At 49.3% G+C, this 19,758-nt stretch overlaps 1 protein-coding gene across 2 annotated transcripts in view; it reads right to left on the bottom strand.

Moving 5' to 3' along the window:
• Positions 1–19,758, bottom strand: part of PIKFYVE (phosphoinositide kinase, FYVE-type zinc finger containing) — a 460,760-nt gene that overhangs the window by 157,923 nt on the left and 283,079 nt on the right. For both annotated transcript variants that reach the window (XM_075317792.1, XM_075317791.1), the window contains one exon: positions 5,997–6,151. In XM_075317792.1, the coding sequence (XP_075173907.1) occupies positions 5,997–6,151 (155 nt within the window). The remainder of the gene's footprint in view (positions 1–5,996; positions 6,152–19,758) is intronic.

Consider the following 19,758-nt stretch of genomic DNA (forward strand, 5'->3'; position numbering starts at 1 on the left):
AGGCAACAAGTGTCACCTGAATATAGGCTGGCTCACGTATCCATGGTCCTAAGTGCATAAACAACGTAAATGGCCAACTTGGCCACTAGGGGCATGCTGCAGCCACAGGGTAACAGTGGTAAATAAACTCCTCGGGGGAAGCCCTAAATGAAACGCAGCGTCAGGGCCCCTGGACAGCACTTGCCATGGAACAACATACCGTATTTTTCGGACCATAAGACCCACTTTTTTCCCCCAAAAATGTTGGGGGAAAGTGGGGGGTGCGTCTAATGGTCTGAATGTAGGGCATGACTGCGGGGAATGAGGGTCATGGGGGGCACGAGCAGGCTGCAACAGCGCCTGCCGTGATCACGTGGGCCCGCTCATTACATATGCACGCCCATCCTCCCGCCCATCTTTCAGAGCTGAAGCCAGCGCTACAGGTGGGAGGGGTGATGGGCGGGGACGCGCGCATAATTAACAGCCGGCCGTGATCACCCCTGGCAACTACAGCCTGGAGTGATCATGTGCGGCTGTATTCACTGCCCCCTGCGTATCATCATCAGCGCGGGGCGCAGTGAATCAATGTACTCACCGTTCCCCTGCAGCACCGCGATGTCCTCCAGTCTGCTGGCCGTATGGAAACTAGCGGGGCTCACAGCGATGACGTCATCGCTGTGCGCACGTGTGTCCACACAGCCGCACCGGCAGACTGGAGGACATCGTGATGCTGCAGGGAACGTGGCCGGCTCAACACAGCGCTGCCGGCACAGACAGGAGGGGGAGCGACGCTGCATGGAACAAGGAAAGGTGAGAGTAAAAGTTTATTTAATTTTTTTTGTGTGTCGTAGGATGGGGGTATTTAAGCAGGATGATGGGGGTATATGAGCAGGATGATGGGGGTATATGAGCAGGATGATAGGGGTATATGAGCAGGATGATAGGGGTATATGAGCAGGATGATGGGGTATATGAGCAGGATGATGAGGCCATATAGCAGGATGATGGGGGTATATGAGCAGGATGAAGAGGGTATATGAGCAGGATGAGGAGGGTATATGAGCAGGATGATGAGGGTATATGAGCAGGATGATGAGGGTATATGAGCAGGATGATGGGGGTATATGAGCAGGATGATGGCGTATATAGCAGGATGATGGCGTATATAGCAGGATGATGGCATATATAGCAGGATGATGGCGTATATAGCAGGATGGGAGCACATATCAGGATGTCAGAATATAGCAAGATGGGGCTATACCAGGATGAGGGACATATATATACACAAGGCAGGAGGATCATTACCAGGATGGGGTACCTTAGTAGAGAATTTGGGGACTTTACCCCCATAATAGTGTCAGCAACAGATCCTCGCCCCATAACAGTATGTCATGACCACATTTTTTGCTTAAAGTTTAATTTTCCTATTTTCCTTCTCTAAAACCAGGGTGCGTCTTATGGTCCGGTGCGTCTTATAGTCCGAAAAATACGGTAATGGGTGAGCACAATTGAGTTTATTTACCACCATTACCCTGTGGCTGCAGCATGCCCCTAGAGGCCAAGTTTGCCATTTACGTTGTTTATGCACTCAGGACCACGGATACGTGAGCCAGCCTATATTCAGGTGACACTTGTTGCCTGATTGGGGATATCTGATTACACTCATGATATGACACATGGATATGTGACCTTTTTTGGTATAATCATCCAGGGCACATTCTGTATTTATTGATGGTATTTAACATGGAAACTACGATGTGTGCTCCCGCGGATGTGGCATTGAGATCTCTATGCTGGCTAGTTGTTACTCTATTCTGTACTTATTGGGCTGACTCTAGTAATCATGGCATAATGCAATTATATTAATACTAGAAGGTGGCCCGATTCTAACGTATCGGGTAGTCTAGAATGTGTATGTAGATTAGCAGATTGAATAATAATATAATCAGCAAGTCTTGAATAATGATGGTTCATTCTTTGCTCGTTGGTCTCCTGCTGTGCAGCACGCATCGGCGTGTTTGACAGTGGGAGACCAACGATCTGAATGGGCAGGGAGCCAGCGTACACTGGTAACCATGTTACACAATCGGGTAACTATGCAAAGCGCTTTGCTTAGTTACCCGATGTGTACCATGGTTACCAGCATACGCCAGCTCAAGCATACACGTGCCGGGTGCCGGGGATAAGGTGGTAACCATGGTACACATTGGGTAACTAACGAAAGCGCTTTCCATAGTTACAGGATTGTGTACCATTTGTTACCAGCGTACGTCGGTAAGCTGATAACCATGGTACACATTGGGTAACTATGCAAAGCGACAGTGCTGGTTTATTTTTTGCTCGTTGGTCTCCTGCTGTGCAGCACGCATCGGCGTGTTTGACAGTGGGAGACCAACGATCTGAATGGGCAGGGAGCCGGCGTACACTGGTAACCATGGTACACATTGGGTAACTAAGCAAAGCGGTTTCTATAGTTACCCGATGTGTACCATGGTTACCAGCCTACGCCGGCTCAGGCACACGTGTGCCGGGAGCCGGGGTAAGCTAGTGGTTTCACACATCCGGCTTTTCTCGACTTTGTCGGATCCTGCGCGCTCCTGTAGGCGCTGGTTTCAGACGTCCCTGTTTTAGGTACGTGTGACATGCGTTTTGTAACACGGATGTCACACATACCCATGTTATTCTATGATGTGCCGCACACGTCCATGTTTGCACACGGACCGTGTGACTTTTCATGACCCCGCACGCACACACGCAGGTATCTTCGGCAGCACGGATGTCACACAGATCGCCCACTGATGTGATCCGTGCGACATCAGTGTAAAACATACCAGAGAAAATATGGGTCTTTTTAATAAAAATATTTTCTATATTTACTTCTCTCCAGTGATGCTGTCTCCGGCTCTGCTGCCTCCCGCTCCTTATCGCCGCTCATTATACTCACTGAATATTCAGTGCCCTGAGGAGCTGGAAGCAGGAACAGCGCTGGGGACTTCAGTGCCGGGGACCGCATCGCTGGGTGAGTGTACAGCAAAGTATGTGTGTGTGTACATGCATGTGCGCTAAGTGTGTATGCGCTCGGTGTATCCATGTGTCTGCTGTGTGTGTGTATACATGCATGTGCTCTATGTGTGTACGCGCTCGGTGTATCTATGTGTGTCTGCTAAGTGTGTATATGTGCTCAGTGTGCGTGTGTGTATACATGCATGTGCGCTGTGTGTATGCGCTCGGTGTATCCATGTGTGTCTGCTATGTGTGTATATGTGCGTGTGTGTATACATGCATGTGCGCTGTGTGTATGCGCTCGGTGTATCCATGTGTGTCTGCTATGTGTGTATATGTGCGTGTGTGTATACATGCATGTGCGCTGTGTGTATGCGCTCGGTGTATCCATGTGTGTCTGCTATGTGTGTATATGTGCGAGTGTGTATACATGCATGTGCACTGTGTGTATGCGCTCGGTGTATCCATGTGTGTCTGCTGTGTGTGTGTGTGTATATACATGCATGTGCGCTGTGTGTGTATGCGCCCGGTGTATCTATGTGTGTCTGCTATGTGTGTATATGTGCTCAGTGTGTGTGTATACATGCAAGTGCACTGTGTGTATGCGCTCGGTGTATATGTGTGTCTGCTATGTGTGTATATGTGCTCAGTCTTTGTGTATACATGCATGTGCGCTGTGTATGCACCGGTGTATCTATCTGTGTCTGCTATGTGTGTATATGTGCTCAGTGTGTGTGTGTATACATGCATGTGCGCTGTGTGTGTATGCGCCCGGTGTATCCATGTGTGTCTGCTATGTGTGTATATGTGCTCAGTGTGTGTGTATACATGCATATGTGCTGTGTGTGTGTATATATTAATGCATGTGCGCTGTGTGTGTATGCGCCCGGTGTATCTATGTGTGTCTGCTATGTGTGTATATGTGCTGTGTGTGCTCAGTGTGTGTGTTCAGTGTGTGTGTGTGTGTGTGTGTGTGTGTGTGTGTGTGTGTGTGTGTGTGTGTGTGTGTGTGTGTATACATGCATGTGCGCTGTGTGTATGCGCTCAGTGTATCTATGTGTGTCTGCTATGTGTGTATATGTGCCCAGTGTGTGTGTATACATGCATGTGCGCTGTGTGTATGCGCTCGGTGTATCCATGTGTGTCTGCTATGTGTGTATATGTGCTCAGTGTGTGTGTATACATGCATATGTGCTATGTCTGTATGCGTCGGTGTATCCATGTGTGTCTGCTATGTGTGTGTGTGTATATATACATGCATGTGTGCCATGTGTGACACGGACGTCTGAAGGCAGCCGTACACTGTGTACAGGACAGTGGCTGCGCCGCAACTTCCTGGTCACATGACAACACGTGATCGGAGCTTGTCGCGCGGCAACTGTAGTGTACACAGTGCACGGGAGCGCGCCGGATCCGACAAAGTGGAGAAAAGGTAAGCGACAGTGCTGACGTGTGCCGGGAGCCGGGGTAAGCTAGTAACCATCTTACACATCGGCAACTAAGGAAAGCGGTTTCTATAGTTACCCGATGTGTACTATGGATACCAGCCTACGCCGGCTCCGGCACACGTGTGTCAGGAGGCGGGGTAAGCTAGTGGCTTTTTTCCACTTTGTCTTGTGGTGAGGGCTTCCGGTGCTGCAGCAGTCACCTGGGAGTCAAGCGTCTCTGTGTGGGTTCAGGGAATGCGTGTGGGGGGGCGGGGCCAGGGAGAGCATCCAATGCGTGAGGGGGCGGGGCCTGGTCAAGCGTCCAATGCATGCAGGAAGCCGGGGCGAGCGGGCAATCCGTGGGGGGGGCCCAGGGCAAGCCGAGCGGCCAATCCGTGGGGGGGGGGGCGGGGCCAGGCCGAGCCCAGCGGCCAATCCGACAGTTGTCACTCTAACGACACTGTCACGGTGACACTGTCACCGTGACACAATTTTGGAGCAAGACAGACAGACAGACAGACAGAATAAGGCAATTATATATATAGATAAGACCATATTGGTTGCCTATAATTTGTCTGCTAGGTACATTCTGATACTTGTGCCACTGACATTGTGCTCTTGAACTTTTATGTTCCGTGGCAATTTGCTGCCCTACTGTCTTGCACTTTATCCCCCCGTCACATGGTGTGTCTATTTTATGAACTATTTATATCTAATAAAGATTGTATATTTTATACTTAAATTGGAATACGACTGCATTTATCTTGATTCTCTTTCTCAGCTTCTGATGTAGCAGAGTTGTAGGACCTCGTTTGGCTTACGTCGGACCTGGAGGGGTATTTTGGGATTAATAAAGTGGTGAAAGAGGGTGTTTTTTGTCTTTTATTTCAAATAAAGGATTTTTCGGTGTCTGTGTTTACTTTCACTACAGTTTAGTGATGGGGGGGTGTCTCATAGACGCCTGCCATCACTAAGCTAGGACTTAGTAGCAGCTATGGGCTGCCATTAACTCCTTACTACCGCCAATTGCCACCGCATCAGGGCAATCAGGATGAGCCGGGTAGAGTCCCGGGACCATCGCATCTAATGGACGCGGCATTTACGGGCGGCTGCTGGCTGATATTTTTAGGCTTGGGACTCCCCATAATGTGGGGCTCCCCATCCTGAGAATACCAGCAATCAGACGTGTGACTTTACCTTGGCTGGTATCAAAATTGCGGGGACCGCACGCCGGTTTTTTTTTTATTATTTATTTTACTGCAAGATATAGACCCGCCCACCGGCGGCTGTGATTGGTTGCAGTGAGACAGCTGTCACTCAGCGTGGGGGCGTGTCTGACTGCATCCAATCATAGGCGCCGGTGGGCGGGGGAAGCAGGGAATACGATATGAAATAATGAGCAGCCAGCATTTTCAAAAGCTGGAGAATTGCTTCAGCTACGAGAGCAATAAAGTGAGATATATAGAGATCACAAGTGTATTGATCGGCACATAAAGAGATTTATCCTCTGTCTGCAGCTCTACCATCAGCCAGGGACACATAAGTGAAGGAAATCTGGCTAAGTTACAGCGCGGTGATTGCATTAACCTGTTGTTCCAGGCGTGCAGGATCTCGCATAATGATTGCTTCTTCACTATAATTGACTCGAAGACAGATAGCAGCTGTTGTGGAGAGTCCATATTGGAGCACAGCATCCGGCCCTGCAGCGGCTCAATCCATTTCCGAAACTCAACCTCCTCCATCTGAAGAAGAAAAAATAAAATTCAACCACAACAATCACTATGTTTTCTACAGGAATTCAACTAAGGCTACTTTCACACTTGAAACAGCGCTGAACAGCATCCATCACAATGCATTGTGTAATGAATGCCTTGCAAAAAGTGTGATAATAAAGGCCACGGATTCCAGTGAAATAACGTGTTGCGTTAAGTTTTCTTTAGCTGAGAGAGCCCTCATCTTCATCGCACACATCCCAACATTACTGCCCACATCAACACCGCACATATCCCGACACTACAGCCCTCATCTTCACAGCACACATCCCGAAATCACCGCACACACCCCGACACTACAGCCCTCATCTTCACCGCACACATCCAGACACTACAGCTTTCATCTTCACTGCACACATCCCGACATTACCGCCCACATCATCACCGCACACATCCCGACACTACAGCCCTCATCTTCACCGCACACATCCCGACATTACCACCCTCATCTTCACCACACACATCCCGACACTACAGCCCTCATCTTCACCGCACACATCCTGACACTACCGCACCTATCATCAGCGCACACATCCCGACACTACAGCCCTCATCTTCACCGCACACATCCAGACATTACCGCCCACATCATCACCGCACACACCCCGACACCACAGCCCTCATCTTCACCGCACACATACCGACATTACTGCCCACTAGAGATGAGCGAACCGGCCCCGGTTCGGCTCGAGGTCGGTTCGCCGAACGGAGGTCCCGTTCGAGTTCGGCTCGTCGAACGTTCGACGAACCGAACTCGAACTGCATAGGAAACAATGGCAGGCAATCACAAACACATAAAAACACCTAGAAAACACCCTCAAAGGTGTCCAAAAGGTGACAAACAACTCACAACACAACACAAACACATGGGAAAGTGACAAGGACATATACTCATGCGAAAACAAAACAGCTGGACAAGGAAAAAGAGGAGGACACACAGATCTAGGCATGGCACGCCCTTCTAAAATCATGTAAAACACCGCAAGGTGACTCCAAGCGTAGTCTCCCTTTTTTTCCAAAAATTGGGCCCCACACACACCCACCCCTTCAGTGGCAGCAGTTGTGCCCCAGTTGTACAATTCACAGCTAGATTTGCATCAAGCACATTCAAAAATACGCCATTCTTATCCGTCCCCAGGATGACACCGGGGTAGGTTGCAAAGTCTTTCCTGATCCCAGCTCTGTTCATCTTGGCTTCTTTTAAAAACAATGTAAGCAAGGGTTACTCCAAGCGGAGTCTCCCTTTTTTCCAAAAATTGGGCCCCACACACACCCACCCCTTCAGTGGCAGCAGTTGTGCCCCAGTTGTACACTTCACAGCTAGATTTGCATCAAGCACATTCAAAAATACGCCATTCTTATCCGTCCCCAGGATGACACCGGGGTAGGTAGCAAAGTCTTTCCTGATCCCAGCTCTGTTCCTCTTGGCTTCTTTTAAAAACACAGCAAGCAAGGGTTACTCCAAGCGGAGTCTCCCTTTTTTCCAAAAATTGGGCCCCACACACACCCACCCCTTCAGTGGCAGCAGTTGTGCCCCAGTTGTACACTTCACAGCTAGATTTGCATCAAGCACATTCAAAAATACGCCATTCTTATCCGTCCCCAGGATGACACCGGGGTAGGTAGCAAAGTCTTTCCTGATCCCAGCTCTGTTCATCTTGGCTTCTTTTAAAAACACAGCAAGCAAGGGTTAGTCCAAGCGGAGTCTCCCTTTTTTCCAAAAATTGGGCCCCACACACACCCACCCCTTCAGTGGCAGCAGTTGTGCCCCAGTTGTACAATTCACAGCTAGATTTGTTCTTACTTACTTCACCCTGGAAAGTAGATATCCCCATGGCTTAAACAGTAGACAGGATTTAATCTTGCATTATTGATCTATTTTATTAAACTAATTTTTGGTTTACTCTTCATTATGGAATCTTTTATGATGAAATTTGACATCTATAAAATTGGAAGATAAAATATGAATTATGATGTCTATATTTATATAACTGATAAGATTTCATTCCCTCCATCTGGAATATAATCACCATGATTCCTAATATTATTCACAATGTTTAACCCCTTCACCCCCGGCCACTAAAACACCCTAATGACCGGGCCATTTTTTGCAATTCTGACCAGTGTCACTTTGACAGGTTATAACTCTGGAACGCTTCAACGGATCCTGGCGATTCTGACATTGTTTTTTCGTGACATATTGTACTTCATGTCAGTGGTAAATTTAGGCCGATATTTTTTGCGTTTATTTGTGAAAATTTAGGAAATTTGGCGAAAATTTTGAAAATTTCGCAAATTTCAAACTTTGAAAATTTATGCCCATAAATCTGAGAGATATGTCACACAAAATAGTTACTAAATAACATTTCCCACTTGTCTACTTTACATCAGCGCAATTTTCGAAACAAATTTTTTTTCCGTTAGGAAGTTAGAAGGGGTCAAAGGTCATCAGCAAATTCTCATTTTTCCAACAAAATTTACAAAATAATTTTTTTAGGGACCACATCACATTTGAAGTGACTTTGAGAGGCCGAGGTGACAGAAAATACCCAAACGTGACCCCATTCTAAAAACTACACCCCTCACACTGCTCAAAACCACATCCAATAAGATTATTAACCCTTTAGGTGCTTCACAGGAACCAAAGCAATGTGGAAGGAAAAAATGCAAATTGTCTCTCCAGTAAAGGAGACAAACTCTAGCACAGCGCCACCTATTGGAAGTAGCGATCCTAAAAGTCACAAGTGGATTTTTGACAATCCTTTGCAATATGACTCAGGATATATAAGCCAGATTAGAATCCCAATTTGCAGACACGGTGTTTCGGGGTGCTTGCCCCTCGTCAGTGCAAAGTATGGGGGTGTCTGATCTGGCTCATGAGAAAGCTATGTGGGGACCACGGGGGAACACTATTCTCCTTAAGGAGACTTTGCAAGCCAGTCTGGCTGCCAGGTAAGGGGACTTATAGCTGCAATGCCCCTAAAATTCCACGGGGGAACACTATTCTCCTTAAGGAGACTTTGCAAGCCAGTCTGGCTGCCAGGTAAGGGGACTTATAGCTGCAATGCCCCTCTGGGAAATATTCAAATTGTCTCTCCAGTAAAGGAGACAAACTCTAGCACAGCGCCACCTATTGGAAGTAGCGATCCTAAAAGTCACAAGTGGATTTTTGACAATCCTTTGCAATATGACTCAGGATATATAAGCCAGATCAGAATCCCAATTTGCAGACACGGTGTTTCGGGGTGCTTGCCCCTCGTCAGTGCAAAGTATGGGGGTGTCTGATCTGGCTCATGAGAAAGCTATGTGGGGACCACGGGGGAACACTATTCTCCTTAAGGAGACTTTGCAAGCCAGTCTGGCTGCCAGGTAAGGGGACTTATAGCTGCAATGCCCCTAAAATTCCACGGGGGAACACTATTCTCCTTAAGGAGACTTTGCAAGCCAGTCTGGCTGCCAGGTAAGGGGACTTATAGCTGCAATGCCCCTCTGGGAAATATTCAAATTGTCTCTCCAGTAAAGGAGACAAACTCTAGCACAGCGCCACCTATTGGAAGTAGCGATCCTAAAAGTCACAAGTGGATTTTTGACAATCCTTTGCAATATGACTCAGGATATATAAGCCAGATCAGAATCCCAATTTGCAGACACGGTGTTTCGGGGTGCTTGCCCCTCGTCAGTGCAAAGTATGGGGGTGTCTGATCTGGCTCATGAGAAAGCTATGTGGGGACCACGGGGGAACACTATTCTCCTTAAGGAGACTTTGCAAGCCAGTCTGGCTGCCAGGTAAGGGGACTTATAGCTGCAATGCCCCTAAAATTCCACGGGGGAACACTATTCTCCTTAAGGAGACTTTGCAAGCCAGTCTGGCTGCCAGGTAAGGGGACTTATAGCTGCAATGCCCCTCTGGGAAATATTCAAATTGTCTCTCCAGTAAAGGAGACAAACTCTAGCACAGCGCCACCTATTGGAAGTAGCGATCCTAAAAGTCACAAGTGGATTTTTGACAATCCTTTGCAATATGACTCAGGATATATAAGCCAGATCAGAATCCCAATTTGCAGACACGGTGTTTCGGGGTGCTTGCCCCTCGTCAGTGCAAAGTATGGGGGTGTCTGATCTGGCTCATGAGAAAGCTATGTGGGGACCACGGGGGAACACTATTCTCCTTAAGGAGACTTTGCAAGCCAGTCTGGCTGCCAGGTAAGGGGACTTATAGCTGCAATGCCCCTAAAATTCCACGGGGGAACACTATTCTCCTTAAGGAGACTTTGCAAGCCAGTCTGGCTGCCAGGTAAGGGGACTTATAGCTGCAATGCCCCTCTGGGAAATATTCAAATTGTCTCTCCAGTAAAGGAGACAAACTCTAGCACAGCGCCACCTATTGGAAGTAGCGATCCTAAAAGTCACAAGTGGATTTTTGACAATCCTTTGCAATATGACTCAGGATATATAAGCCAGATCAGAATCCCAATTTGCAGACACGGTGTTTCGGGGTGCTTGCCCCTCGTCAGTGCAAAGTATGGGGGTGTCTGATCTGGCTCATGAGAAAGCTATGTGGGGACCACGGGGGAACACTATTCTCCTTAAGGAGACTTTGCAAGCCAGTCTGGCTGCCAGGTAAGGGGACTTATAGCTGCAATGCCCCTAAAATTCCACGGGGGAACACTATTCTCCTTAAGGAGACTTTGCAAGCCAGTCTGGCTGCCAGGTAAGGGGACTTATAGCTGCAATGCCCCTCTGGGAAATATTCAAATTGTCTCTCCAGTAAAGGAGACAAACTCTAGCACAGCGCCACCTATTGGAAGTAGCGATCCTAAAAGTCACAAGTGGATTTTTGACAATCCTTTGCAATATGACTCAGGATATATAAGCCAGATCAGAATCCCAATTTGCAGACACGGTGTTTCGGGGTGCTTGCCCCTCGTCAGTGCAAAGTATGGGGGTGTCTGATCTGGCTCATGAGAAAGCTATGTGGGGACCACGGGGGAACACTATTCTCCTTAAGGAGACTTTGCAAGCCAGTCTGGCTGCCAGGTAAGGGGACTTATAGCTGCAATGCCCCTAAAATTCCACGGGGGAACACTATTCTCCTTAAGGAGACTTTGCAAGCCAGTCTGGCTGCCAGGTAAGGGGACTTATAGCTGCAATGCCCCTCTGGGAAATATTCAAATTGTCTCTCCAGTAAAGGAGACAAACTGATCTGGCTTATATATCCTGAGTCATATTGCAAAGGATTGTCAAAAATCCACTTGTGACTTTTAGGATCGCTACTTCCAATAGGTGGCGCTGTGCTAGAGTTTGTCTCCTTTACTGGAGAGACAATTTGAATATTTCCCAGAGGGGCATTGCAGCTATAAGTCCCCTTACCTGGCAGCCAGACTGGCTTGCAAAGTCTCCTTAAGGAGAATAGTGTTCCCCCGTGGAATTTTAGGGGCATTGCAGCTATAAGTCCCCTTACCTGGCAGCCAGACTGGCTTGCAAAGTCTCCTTAAGGAGAATAGTGTTCCCCCGAAGGAAAAAATGAAAATTTTACTTTTTAACACAAAAATGTTACTTTAGCCATAAAATTTTCATTTTTACAAGGGAGAAAAGAGAAAGTACACAATACAATTTATTGTGCATGTTCTCCTGAGTACGCTGATACCCCATATGTGGTAAAAATCAATTGTTTGGGCGCACGGCAGAGCTCGGAAGGGAAGGAGCGCCATTTGAATTTTTGAACGCAAAATTAGCTGCACTCATTAGCGGACGCCATGTCGGGTTTGAAGACCCCCTGAGGTGCCTAAACAATGGAGCTCCCCCACAAGTGACCCCATTTTGGAAACTAGAGGCCTCAAATAATTTTTCTAGATGTTTGGTGAGCACTTTGAACCCCTGGGGGCTTCACAAAAGTTTATAGCGTTGAGCCGTGAAAAGAAAAAATTTTTTTTTTACCACAAAACGGTTGCTTCAACTAGGTAGCTTTTTTTTTCACAAGGGTAACAGGAAAAAATGCACCATAAAATGTATTGTGCATTTTCTCCTGAGTACGCAGATACCTCATATGTGGTGGAAAGTAATTGTTTGGGCGCATGGCGGGGCTCAGAAGAGAAGGAGCGCCATTTGACAGCAAAATTGGTTGGAATCATTAGCAGACACCATGTCACGTTTGGAGACCCCCTATGGTGCCTAAACAGTGGAGCTCCCCCACAAGTGACACCATTTTGGAAACTAGAGCCCTCAAATAATTTTTCTAGATGTTTGGTGAGCACTTTGAACACCTGGGGGCTTCACAGAAGTTTATAGCGTTGAGCCGTGAAAAGAATTTTTTTTTTTTTTACCACAAAACGGTTGCTTCAACTAGGTAGCTTTTTTTTTCACAAGGGTAACAGGAAAAAATGCACCATAAAACGTATTGTGCATTTTCTCCTGAGTACGCAGATACCTCATATGTGGTGGAAAGTAATTGTTTGAGCGCATGGCGGGGCTCAGAAGAGAAGGAGCGCCATTTGACTTTTCAAACGCACAGACGCAGTGCACTGATCGGCCGCTGCAGGACGCACGGTCGGATGCGATAAAAAAAAGCGTCGGGGATACGTAAAAAAAAAAGTCACGCCAAAAATTGACCATGGATGCAGATACGTTATGTGCATCCCTGATCAGCGCTTGGCGGGACGCACGGACGGATGCGATACAAAAAGCGTCGCAAATACGGAAAAAAGTCACGCCAAAAATTGAGCAGGGATGCCGATCCGTTATCTGCATCCCTAATCAGCGCTCGGCGGGACGCACGGACGGATGCGATACAAAAAGCGTCGTGAATACGGAAAAAAGTCACGCCAAAAATTGAGCAGGGATGCCGATCCGTTATCTGCATCCCTAATCAGCGCTCGGCGGGACGCACGGACGGATGCGATACAAAAAGCGTCGTGAATACAGAAAAAAGTCACGCCAAAAATTGACCATGGATGCCGATCTGTTATCTGCATCCCTGATCAGCGCTCGACGGGACGCACGGACGGATGCGATACAAAAAGCGTCGTGAATACGGAAAAAAAAGTCACGCCAAAAATTGACCATGGATGCCGATCCGTTATCTGCATCCCTGATCAGCGCTTGGCGGGACGCACGGACGGATGCGATACAAAAAGCGTCGGGGATACGGAAAAAAAAGTCACGCCAAAAATTGAGCAGGGATGCCGATCCGTTATCTGCATCCCTGATCAGCGCTTGGCGGGACGCACGGACGGATGAGGTGTAAAAATGGACAGGGGATACGGAAAAAAAAAAAAAAGTTATACTCACAGTACCCACAGGACTAGCAGGAGGATCACTGACCAGAAGAGCTGCAGAGGAACAGATGGCAGAGAGATGGACAGCTTTACAGGAGCAGCAGGCAGATCAGCAGAATGCCCAGGAAGGACCCAGCGATGGACGCAGATGTGATCAGGCCGGTGAAGACAGGTAAGAGGACGTCGGGGGAGAGCAGAGGGGGAGAGGGGGGGGGGGGGTGAGAGCAGAGGGGGAGGGGGGAGAGCAGAGGGGGAGAGCAGAGGGGGAGGGGGGGAGAGCAGAGGGGGAGGGGGGGGAGAGCAGAGGGGGAGACCGGAGAGGGAGCTGCAGAAGCAGAATAGAAATAATGGGGGAGGCAGTCAGATCGCGGGGGGAGCGGATCGGGATGTCGGGGGGGGGGGGGTGGTTGGGGGGAGCAGATCGCGGGGGGGGGGCACGGCAGGGGCTATCACGGCAGCGCGCAGGGGCACCACGGGAGCGCGCACGGGCTGCAAAGTGAGCACAGTACTCACTTTGCAGCAGCAGCGGTGGTAGCAGATCGGGATGCCGGGGGGGGCAGATCGGGGCGTAGGGGGGCAGATCGGGGCGTAGGGGGGCAGATCGGGGGGGGGCACGGGCAGGGGCCTTCACGGGAGCGCGCAGGGGCCTTCACGGGAGCGCGCAGGGAGCGGAATACTTACCATTAGAGCTGCAGCGGCGGAGACATCAGAGGCGGCGGCGGCAGCAGCAGCGGTGGCGTGGTACCAAAAGTACCAGCCACTCCACGCTGCAGACATGTTGGGGGAGGGCTCACAGGCCAGCACAGGCCTGGGGAGGGCGGCCACCGGCAGATCAGACCGCCCCACTGCACACTGATTGGAGCGATTGCGCGTCATAGCACGATCGCTCCAATCAGTGCTGCAGGGGCTGGGGGCGGCATGTTTGAGGTCCACCTATGATATGCTGCAGCAGCTGCGGCATCTCATAGCTGGATCTCACAGGATCGCACTAATTCGGGCATTATTTTTGCCGAAATTAGTGCGATCGATGTGGTTGGCGGTTCAGATTTGAACAGCCAATCACATCGATCGTCGATAGGAGGTGGCGATGCCGCCCCCCCTGGGGTCAAGCAAAGGTCCCCTGCTGTAAGAAACAGCAGGGGACATCATTTGAAAGCCGTTGCTATGGCCACGGCAATCAAATGAAGTTTAGGCCGTAAAATTACGTCCCTGGTCGTTAAGTCACGTTAAAATAGGACGTAATTTTACGGCCCGCGGTCGTGAAGGGGTTAAATATGGTATTCTATATATTTGTATATGTGTTTTTAATTATGTATGTATATCTCTTTGTATCAACCCCCCTATAGTTAATCTCACAGGTGAACAATTAACTTTGGGTGGATTGCCTTCTTAAAGAAGGATTTGGTCAGTCTTGGTTCAGACCATGATTAAGACAGTTTGTTGAAACGCGTCGCTCTGACCTGGGCACATCTATATTTTCTTATGCTGCATGTACCTGCTTGGATTTTATGGAAAATCAATAATAAAGAAGAAAAAAAATTTTTTTAAAAAATTCTTGTGATTGCGCTGGATTTACATTCTAGTTGCAAACAGGATGTTTTGATTTGCATCAAGCACATTCCAAATCCACAAGCATTTACTCTCCCCAGGATGACACAGGGGTAGTAAATTCCTTCTGGATCCATGACTTGTTCATTTTGATGAACGTCAGTCTGTCCACATTGTCACTGGACAGACGCGTGCGCTTATCTGTCAACACACACCCAGCAGCACTGAAGACACGTTCAGAGACAACGCTGGCAGCTGGACACGACAAAATCTCCAAGGCGTAACTGGATAGCTCTGGCCATTTTTCTAGATTTGAAGCCTAAAAGGAGCAAGGCTCCATTTGCAAAGTCATGGCATCGATGTTCATTTGGAGATACTCCTGTATCATCCTCTCCAGCCGTTGACTATGTGTCAGACTTGTTGTCTCTGGTGGCCTTGCAAAAGAGCGTCTAAAAAAATTATGAAAAGATTCCATAAAATTGCTGTTACCAGCACCAGATACGGTCCTACTGGTATGGGTAGACTGTTGAAGATGACGAGACCGTCCCATGTTTGGCAAGTTACAACTGGGAGAATCACTCCCTGCACCTGCACGGTTGTTTGGTGGAAAAGCCGAGCTAAGATCGAGTAACAGCTTCTGCTGATACTCCTGCATACGTGCGTCCCTTTCTATGGCTGGAATTATGTCACAAAATTTGGACTTGTACCGCGGATCTAATAGTGTGGCAAGCCAGTAGTCATCATCACTTCTAATTTTGACAATACGAGGGTCATGTTGGAGGTAGTGCAACAAGAAGGCACTCATGTGTCTTGCGCAGCCATGCGGACCAAGTCCACGCTGTTTTTGTGGCATAGAGGTGCTAACCGTTCTTTCTTCCTCTGACATCTCCCCCCAACCTCTTTCAAGTGAAATTTGACCAAGGTCTCCCTCATCCGCTGAGTCTTCCATGTCCATGGACAGTTCGTCCTCCATTTCTTCATGTTCTCCTGCACCTTCCTCAACATCTCGCCTGCTACCATGCGCCCTTGTTGATCCCTGTCCCCCATGGTCCCATGCCTGCCGCCTTGGTGATGATGAACGTCTGGACCTTGGTGATGTTGTTGTGTCTTGCGCATATGAATCCTCCTGTAGTTCATCCCCTTCCTGTTGTCCCACCCCCTGACTCCGAATAGTGTTTAGCGTGTGCTCCAGCATGTAAATGACTGGAATCGTCATGCTGATAATGGCATTGTCAGCGCTAAACATATTCGTCGCCATGTCGAAACTCTGCAGAAGGGTGCATAGGTCCTTGATCTGAGACCACTCCATCAGGGTGATCTGACCCACCTCTGCATCTCGTTGGCCCAGGCTATACGTCATGACGTATTGCACCAGGGCTCGGCGGTGCTGCCACAGTCGCTGTAACATGTGGAGAGTTGAATTCCAGCGTGTCGCCACATCGCATTTCAGGCGATGAACCGGCAGGCCGAAAGACTTCTGGAGCGATGCAAGTCGCTCAGCTGCGGCGCTTGAACGGCAGAAGTGAGCAGACAGTTTTCGTGCCCTGTTCAGAAGGCCATCTAGGCCGGGATAGTGTGTTAAAAATTGCTGGACGACAAGGTTCAACACGTGAGCCATACAAGGTACGTGTGTCACCTTGCCCAGGCGAAGGGCCGCACCCAGGTTTGCAGCATTGTCGCACACGGCCTTACCAGGCTGCAGGTTGAGTGGAGACAACCATTTATTAAACTCGGACAGCAGAGCTGACCACAACTCCTCAGCTGTGTGACTCTTATTCCCAAGACATGTCAAGCTAAAGACCACCTGATGCCGTTGCGCTCTGCTGCCAGCATAGTAATGAGGGGTGCGTGATTCCTTTTGCGCTGTGAGAACGCTGGTGGCCTGACCAGGCAGGCTTGGGGCGGAGGTGGAGGACCCAGATGAGGTGGAGGATGCAGAAGCAGTGGCGGAACTTTGACAGACAGAGGATTGACACACAAGTCGTGCGGACGGCAAGACTTGTGCAGCAGACCCTTCACCATCTATCACCATAGTTACCCAGTGCCCAGTCAGCGACATGTAACGTCCCGGTCCATGCTTACTGGTCCAAGTATCGGTGGTGAAATGCACCCGTTCACACACAGAGTTTCTCAAGGAAGCAGTGATGTTGTGTGCGACATGCTGGTGTAGCGCGGGCACACCTTTCTTAGAGAAGTAGTGGCGACTAGGCATCTGGTACTGGGGCACAGCAACAGACATAAGGTCTCTAAAATCCTGTGTGTCCACTAGGCGGAAAGGCAGCATTTCGGTAGCCAACAGCTTACAGAGGGATAGAGTCAACCTCTTAGCTTTGTCATGGGTCGCAGGAAGTGGCCTTTTATTTGACCACATCTGAGGGACAGAGATCTGGCTGCTGTGTGTAGACGGTGTTGAGTAGGGTGCCCCTGGAAAAATGCAGGTTTGTGAGGAAAGTGCTGGCGGAGACATGATGTTGCCTTCATCCAACGTTGGTGCTATCGATGTCTGAGAGAGCTGTACACACTCACTTGTTTCCCCTTCCAAACCAACTGACGACCTACCAAGCAAACTGCCTGTTGCGGTTACAGTGGTGGAAGTTGTGGGTGGAAAAACAGGTGTGACAGCTGTCCCCACAGTCCTAGAAGATGACGAGCGCGCGGATGCACTGGAAGGGGCAGGCGGTGGATGGTTCGCTCCGCTAGGCCGCATTGCAGCACGGTGAGCTTCCCACCGGGCCATATGATATTTATTCATGTGACGATTCATGGAAGAAGTTGTCAAACTGCTGAGGTTTTGACCTCTACTAAGAGAACCATGACAAATTTTACAGATCACATAATTTGGGCGATCTTTTTCTATGTCAAAAAAGGACCAGGCTAGGCAAGGCTTCGAGGCCATGCGACCTGTTGATCCACCCCGAATAATGCTCAGAGGCAGAGTGGTGGCTGAGGATGCAGTTGTAGACGTGCTACCAGTACTCCGACTCTGTCCAGGAAGGCGCAAGGTAACTTCGTCATCAGTTGCATCCTCCTCCACCACCTCTGTTGACCTCCTCGAGTGCCTGACTGTGGGTTGACAGTAGGTGGGATCTAGAACTTGATCATCAATTGTTGTGTTTGCACTCCCCTCCCCCTCAGACCGAGCCTCTTCTTGCCCTGACCGAATATTTAAGTTGTCATCCCAATCGGGTATCTGCGTCTCATCTTCATCAGTATGTTCCTCATTGTCTATAACCACAGGTGTTACAGTTTGTGACAAAGGGTCAACATTATGCTCAGAAACTTGGTCCTCACGGCCTGAATCAGAGTCACAAAGGTTCTGGGCATCACTGCAGACCATTTCCTGTTATGTACTCACTGTAGCTTGGGAGCAGACCTCTGATTCCCAGGCTATAGTGTGACTGAACAGCTCTGCAGACTCAGCCATCTCAGTTCCACCATACTGTGCAGGGCTGATGGAGACTTCAGAGCTGGGAGAAAGCAAGTTTGATTGGGATGACAACTCAGAGGACTGGTGTTTTTTGGATGCGGTACTTGAAGAGGCTGAGAGGGCACTTGTTGGACCACTTGAGATCCATTCAAGCATTTTCCTTTATTGGCCATCATCTACCTTTGTTCCTGTTGTTCGTGTCCGTAAAAAAGGGAGCACATCGGATTGTCCACGGTAAGTAGTAGACATCTTACTTTTGCTGGTAGATGCTCTATCTTCAGCAGATGATAATGGAGCTTTGCCACCTTCCCCACGGACAAAACCTTTTTTGCCTTTTCCACCACGCCTCTTCCCCTTTCCACCAGCATCTGTCATTTTGCCACTCATGTTGATTGTGACAAGATTGTGCACTGAAAATGTGGTAGTAAAAAATGAGAGGTGGTGTAGATTGCAGTGGTGGTCTAGCTTTATTAACAGCAGAATAATAAAGAATAAATATCCCTGACAATCCAACTACGGCCCTTAAAGGGGTGGTTCACCCATTTTTTTTATTTTCTGTATGAGCTCTACTTACCTTTCTAGGCGTCTTCTCCATTGGCTTGTGTTTCCAGTTCTGGCACTGAGCGGCGCTATCCTGCACGCTCAGTGCCGGTCACATGACCCCCTGGAGCTGTGGCCGCCAGCATCCTCTGACGTCCCGGCATTTCCGGGCTCTCAAACAAGACGGGTACGTCACAGGATGCCGGCGCCACTCAGATTGAGTGACAGGGCTGTGGGCGGTGACTACCGCATGTCACAGCTCAGCATCGAGGGGAGGATCCGGAAGACGTTTGTGTGGAGCCGGCGTCCTGCAGAGAGGCTGAGGCACGGGGCGCCAGTGTGCAGTACAGGGGGAGGGTTCTTCAGCTGAATCCCCCCCTGCACGTAAGTATGTGCTCACACTGTCCACCCGCCCGCTCTGCTGCGATGTCAGGAGAGCGGCCGGTGTCGGGCAGTGTGATCATCTGCTCCTCCCAGCAGCAAGACACTGACAGGCATGTCACCGCTGTGCTCTGCCATCTGCTGCATGGGACCAACTGTCTGCACTCTGTCACCTGCACCACAAGTCACAGAGTGGAGACAGTTGGTGACAGAGCACCTCTGCCCCCCCCCTGTTCTTTCCCCACTCTGTTCTCTCCCCCCACTCTTCTCCCCCTCCCCTCTTCCCCCTCTTCTCTGCCCCCCTCTTATCCCTCTCTCCTCTCTCTTTTCCTCCCCCCTGCGCTCTCTTTTCCTCCCCCCTGCGCTCTCTTTTCCTCCCCCCTGCGCTCTCTTTTCCTCCCCCCTGC

The sequence above is a fragment of the Anomaloglossus baeobatrachus genome, chromosome 7, assembly GCF_048569485.1.
Source record: "Anomaloglossus baeobatrachus isolate aAnoBae1 chromosome 7, aAnoBae1.hap1, whole genome shotgun sequence".
NCBI classification, from domain to species: Eukaryota; Metazoa; Chordata; class Amphibia; order Anura; family Aromobatidae; genus Anomaloglossus; species Anomaloglossus baeobatrachus.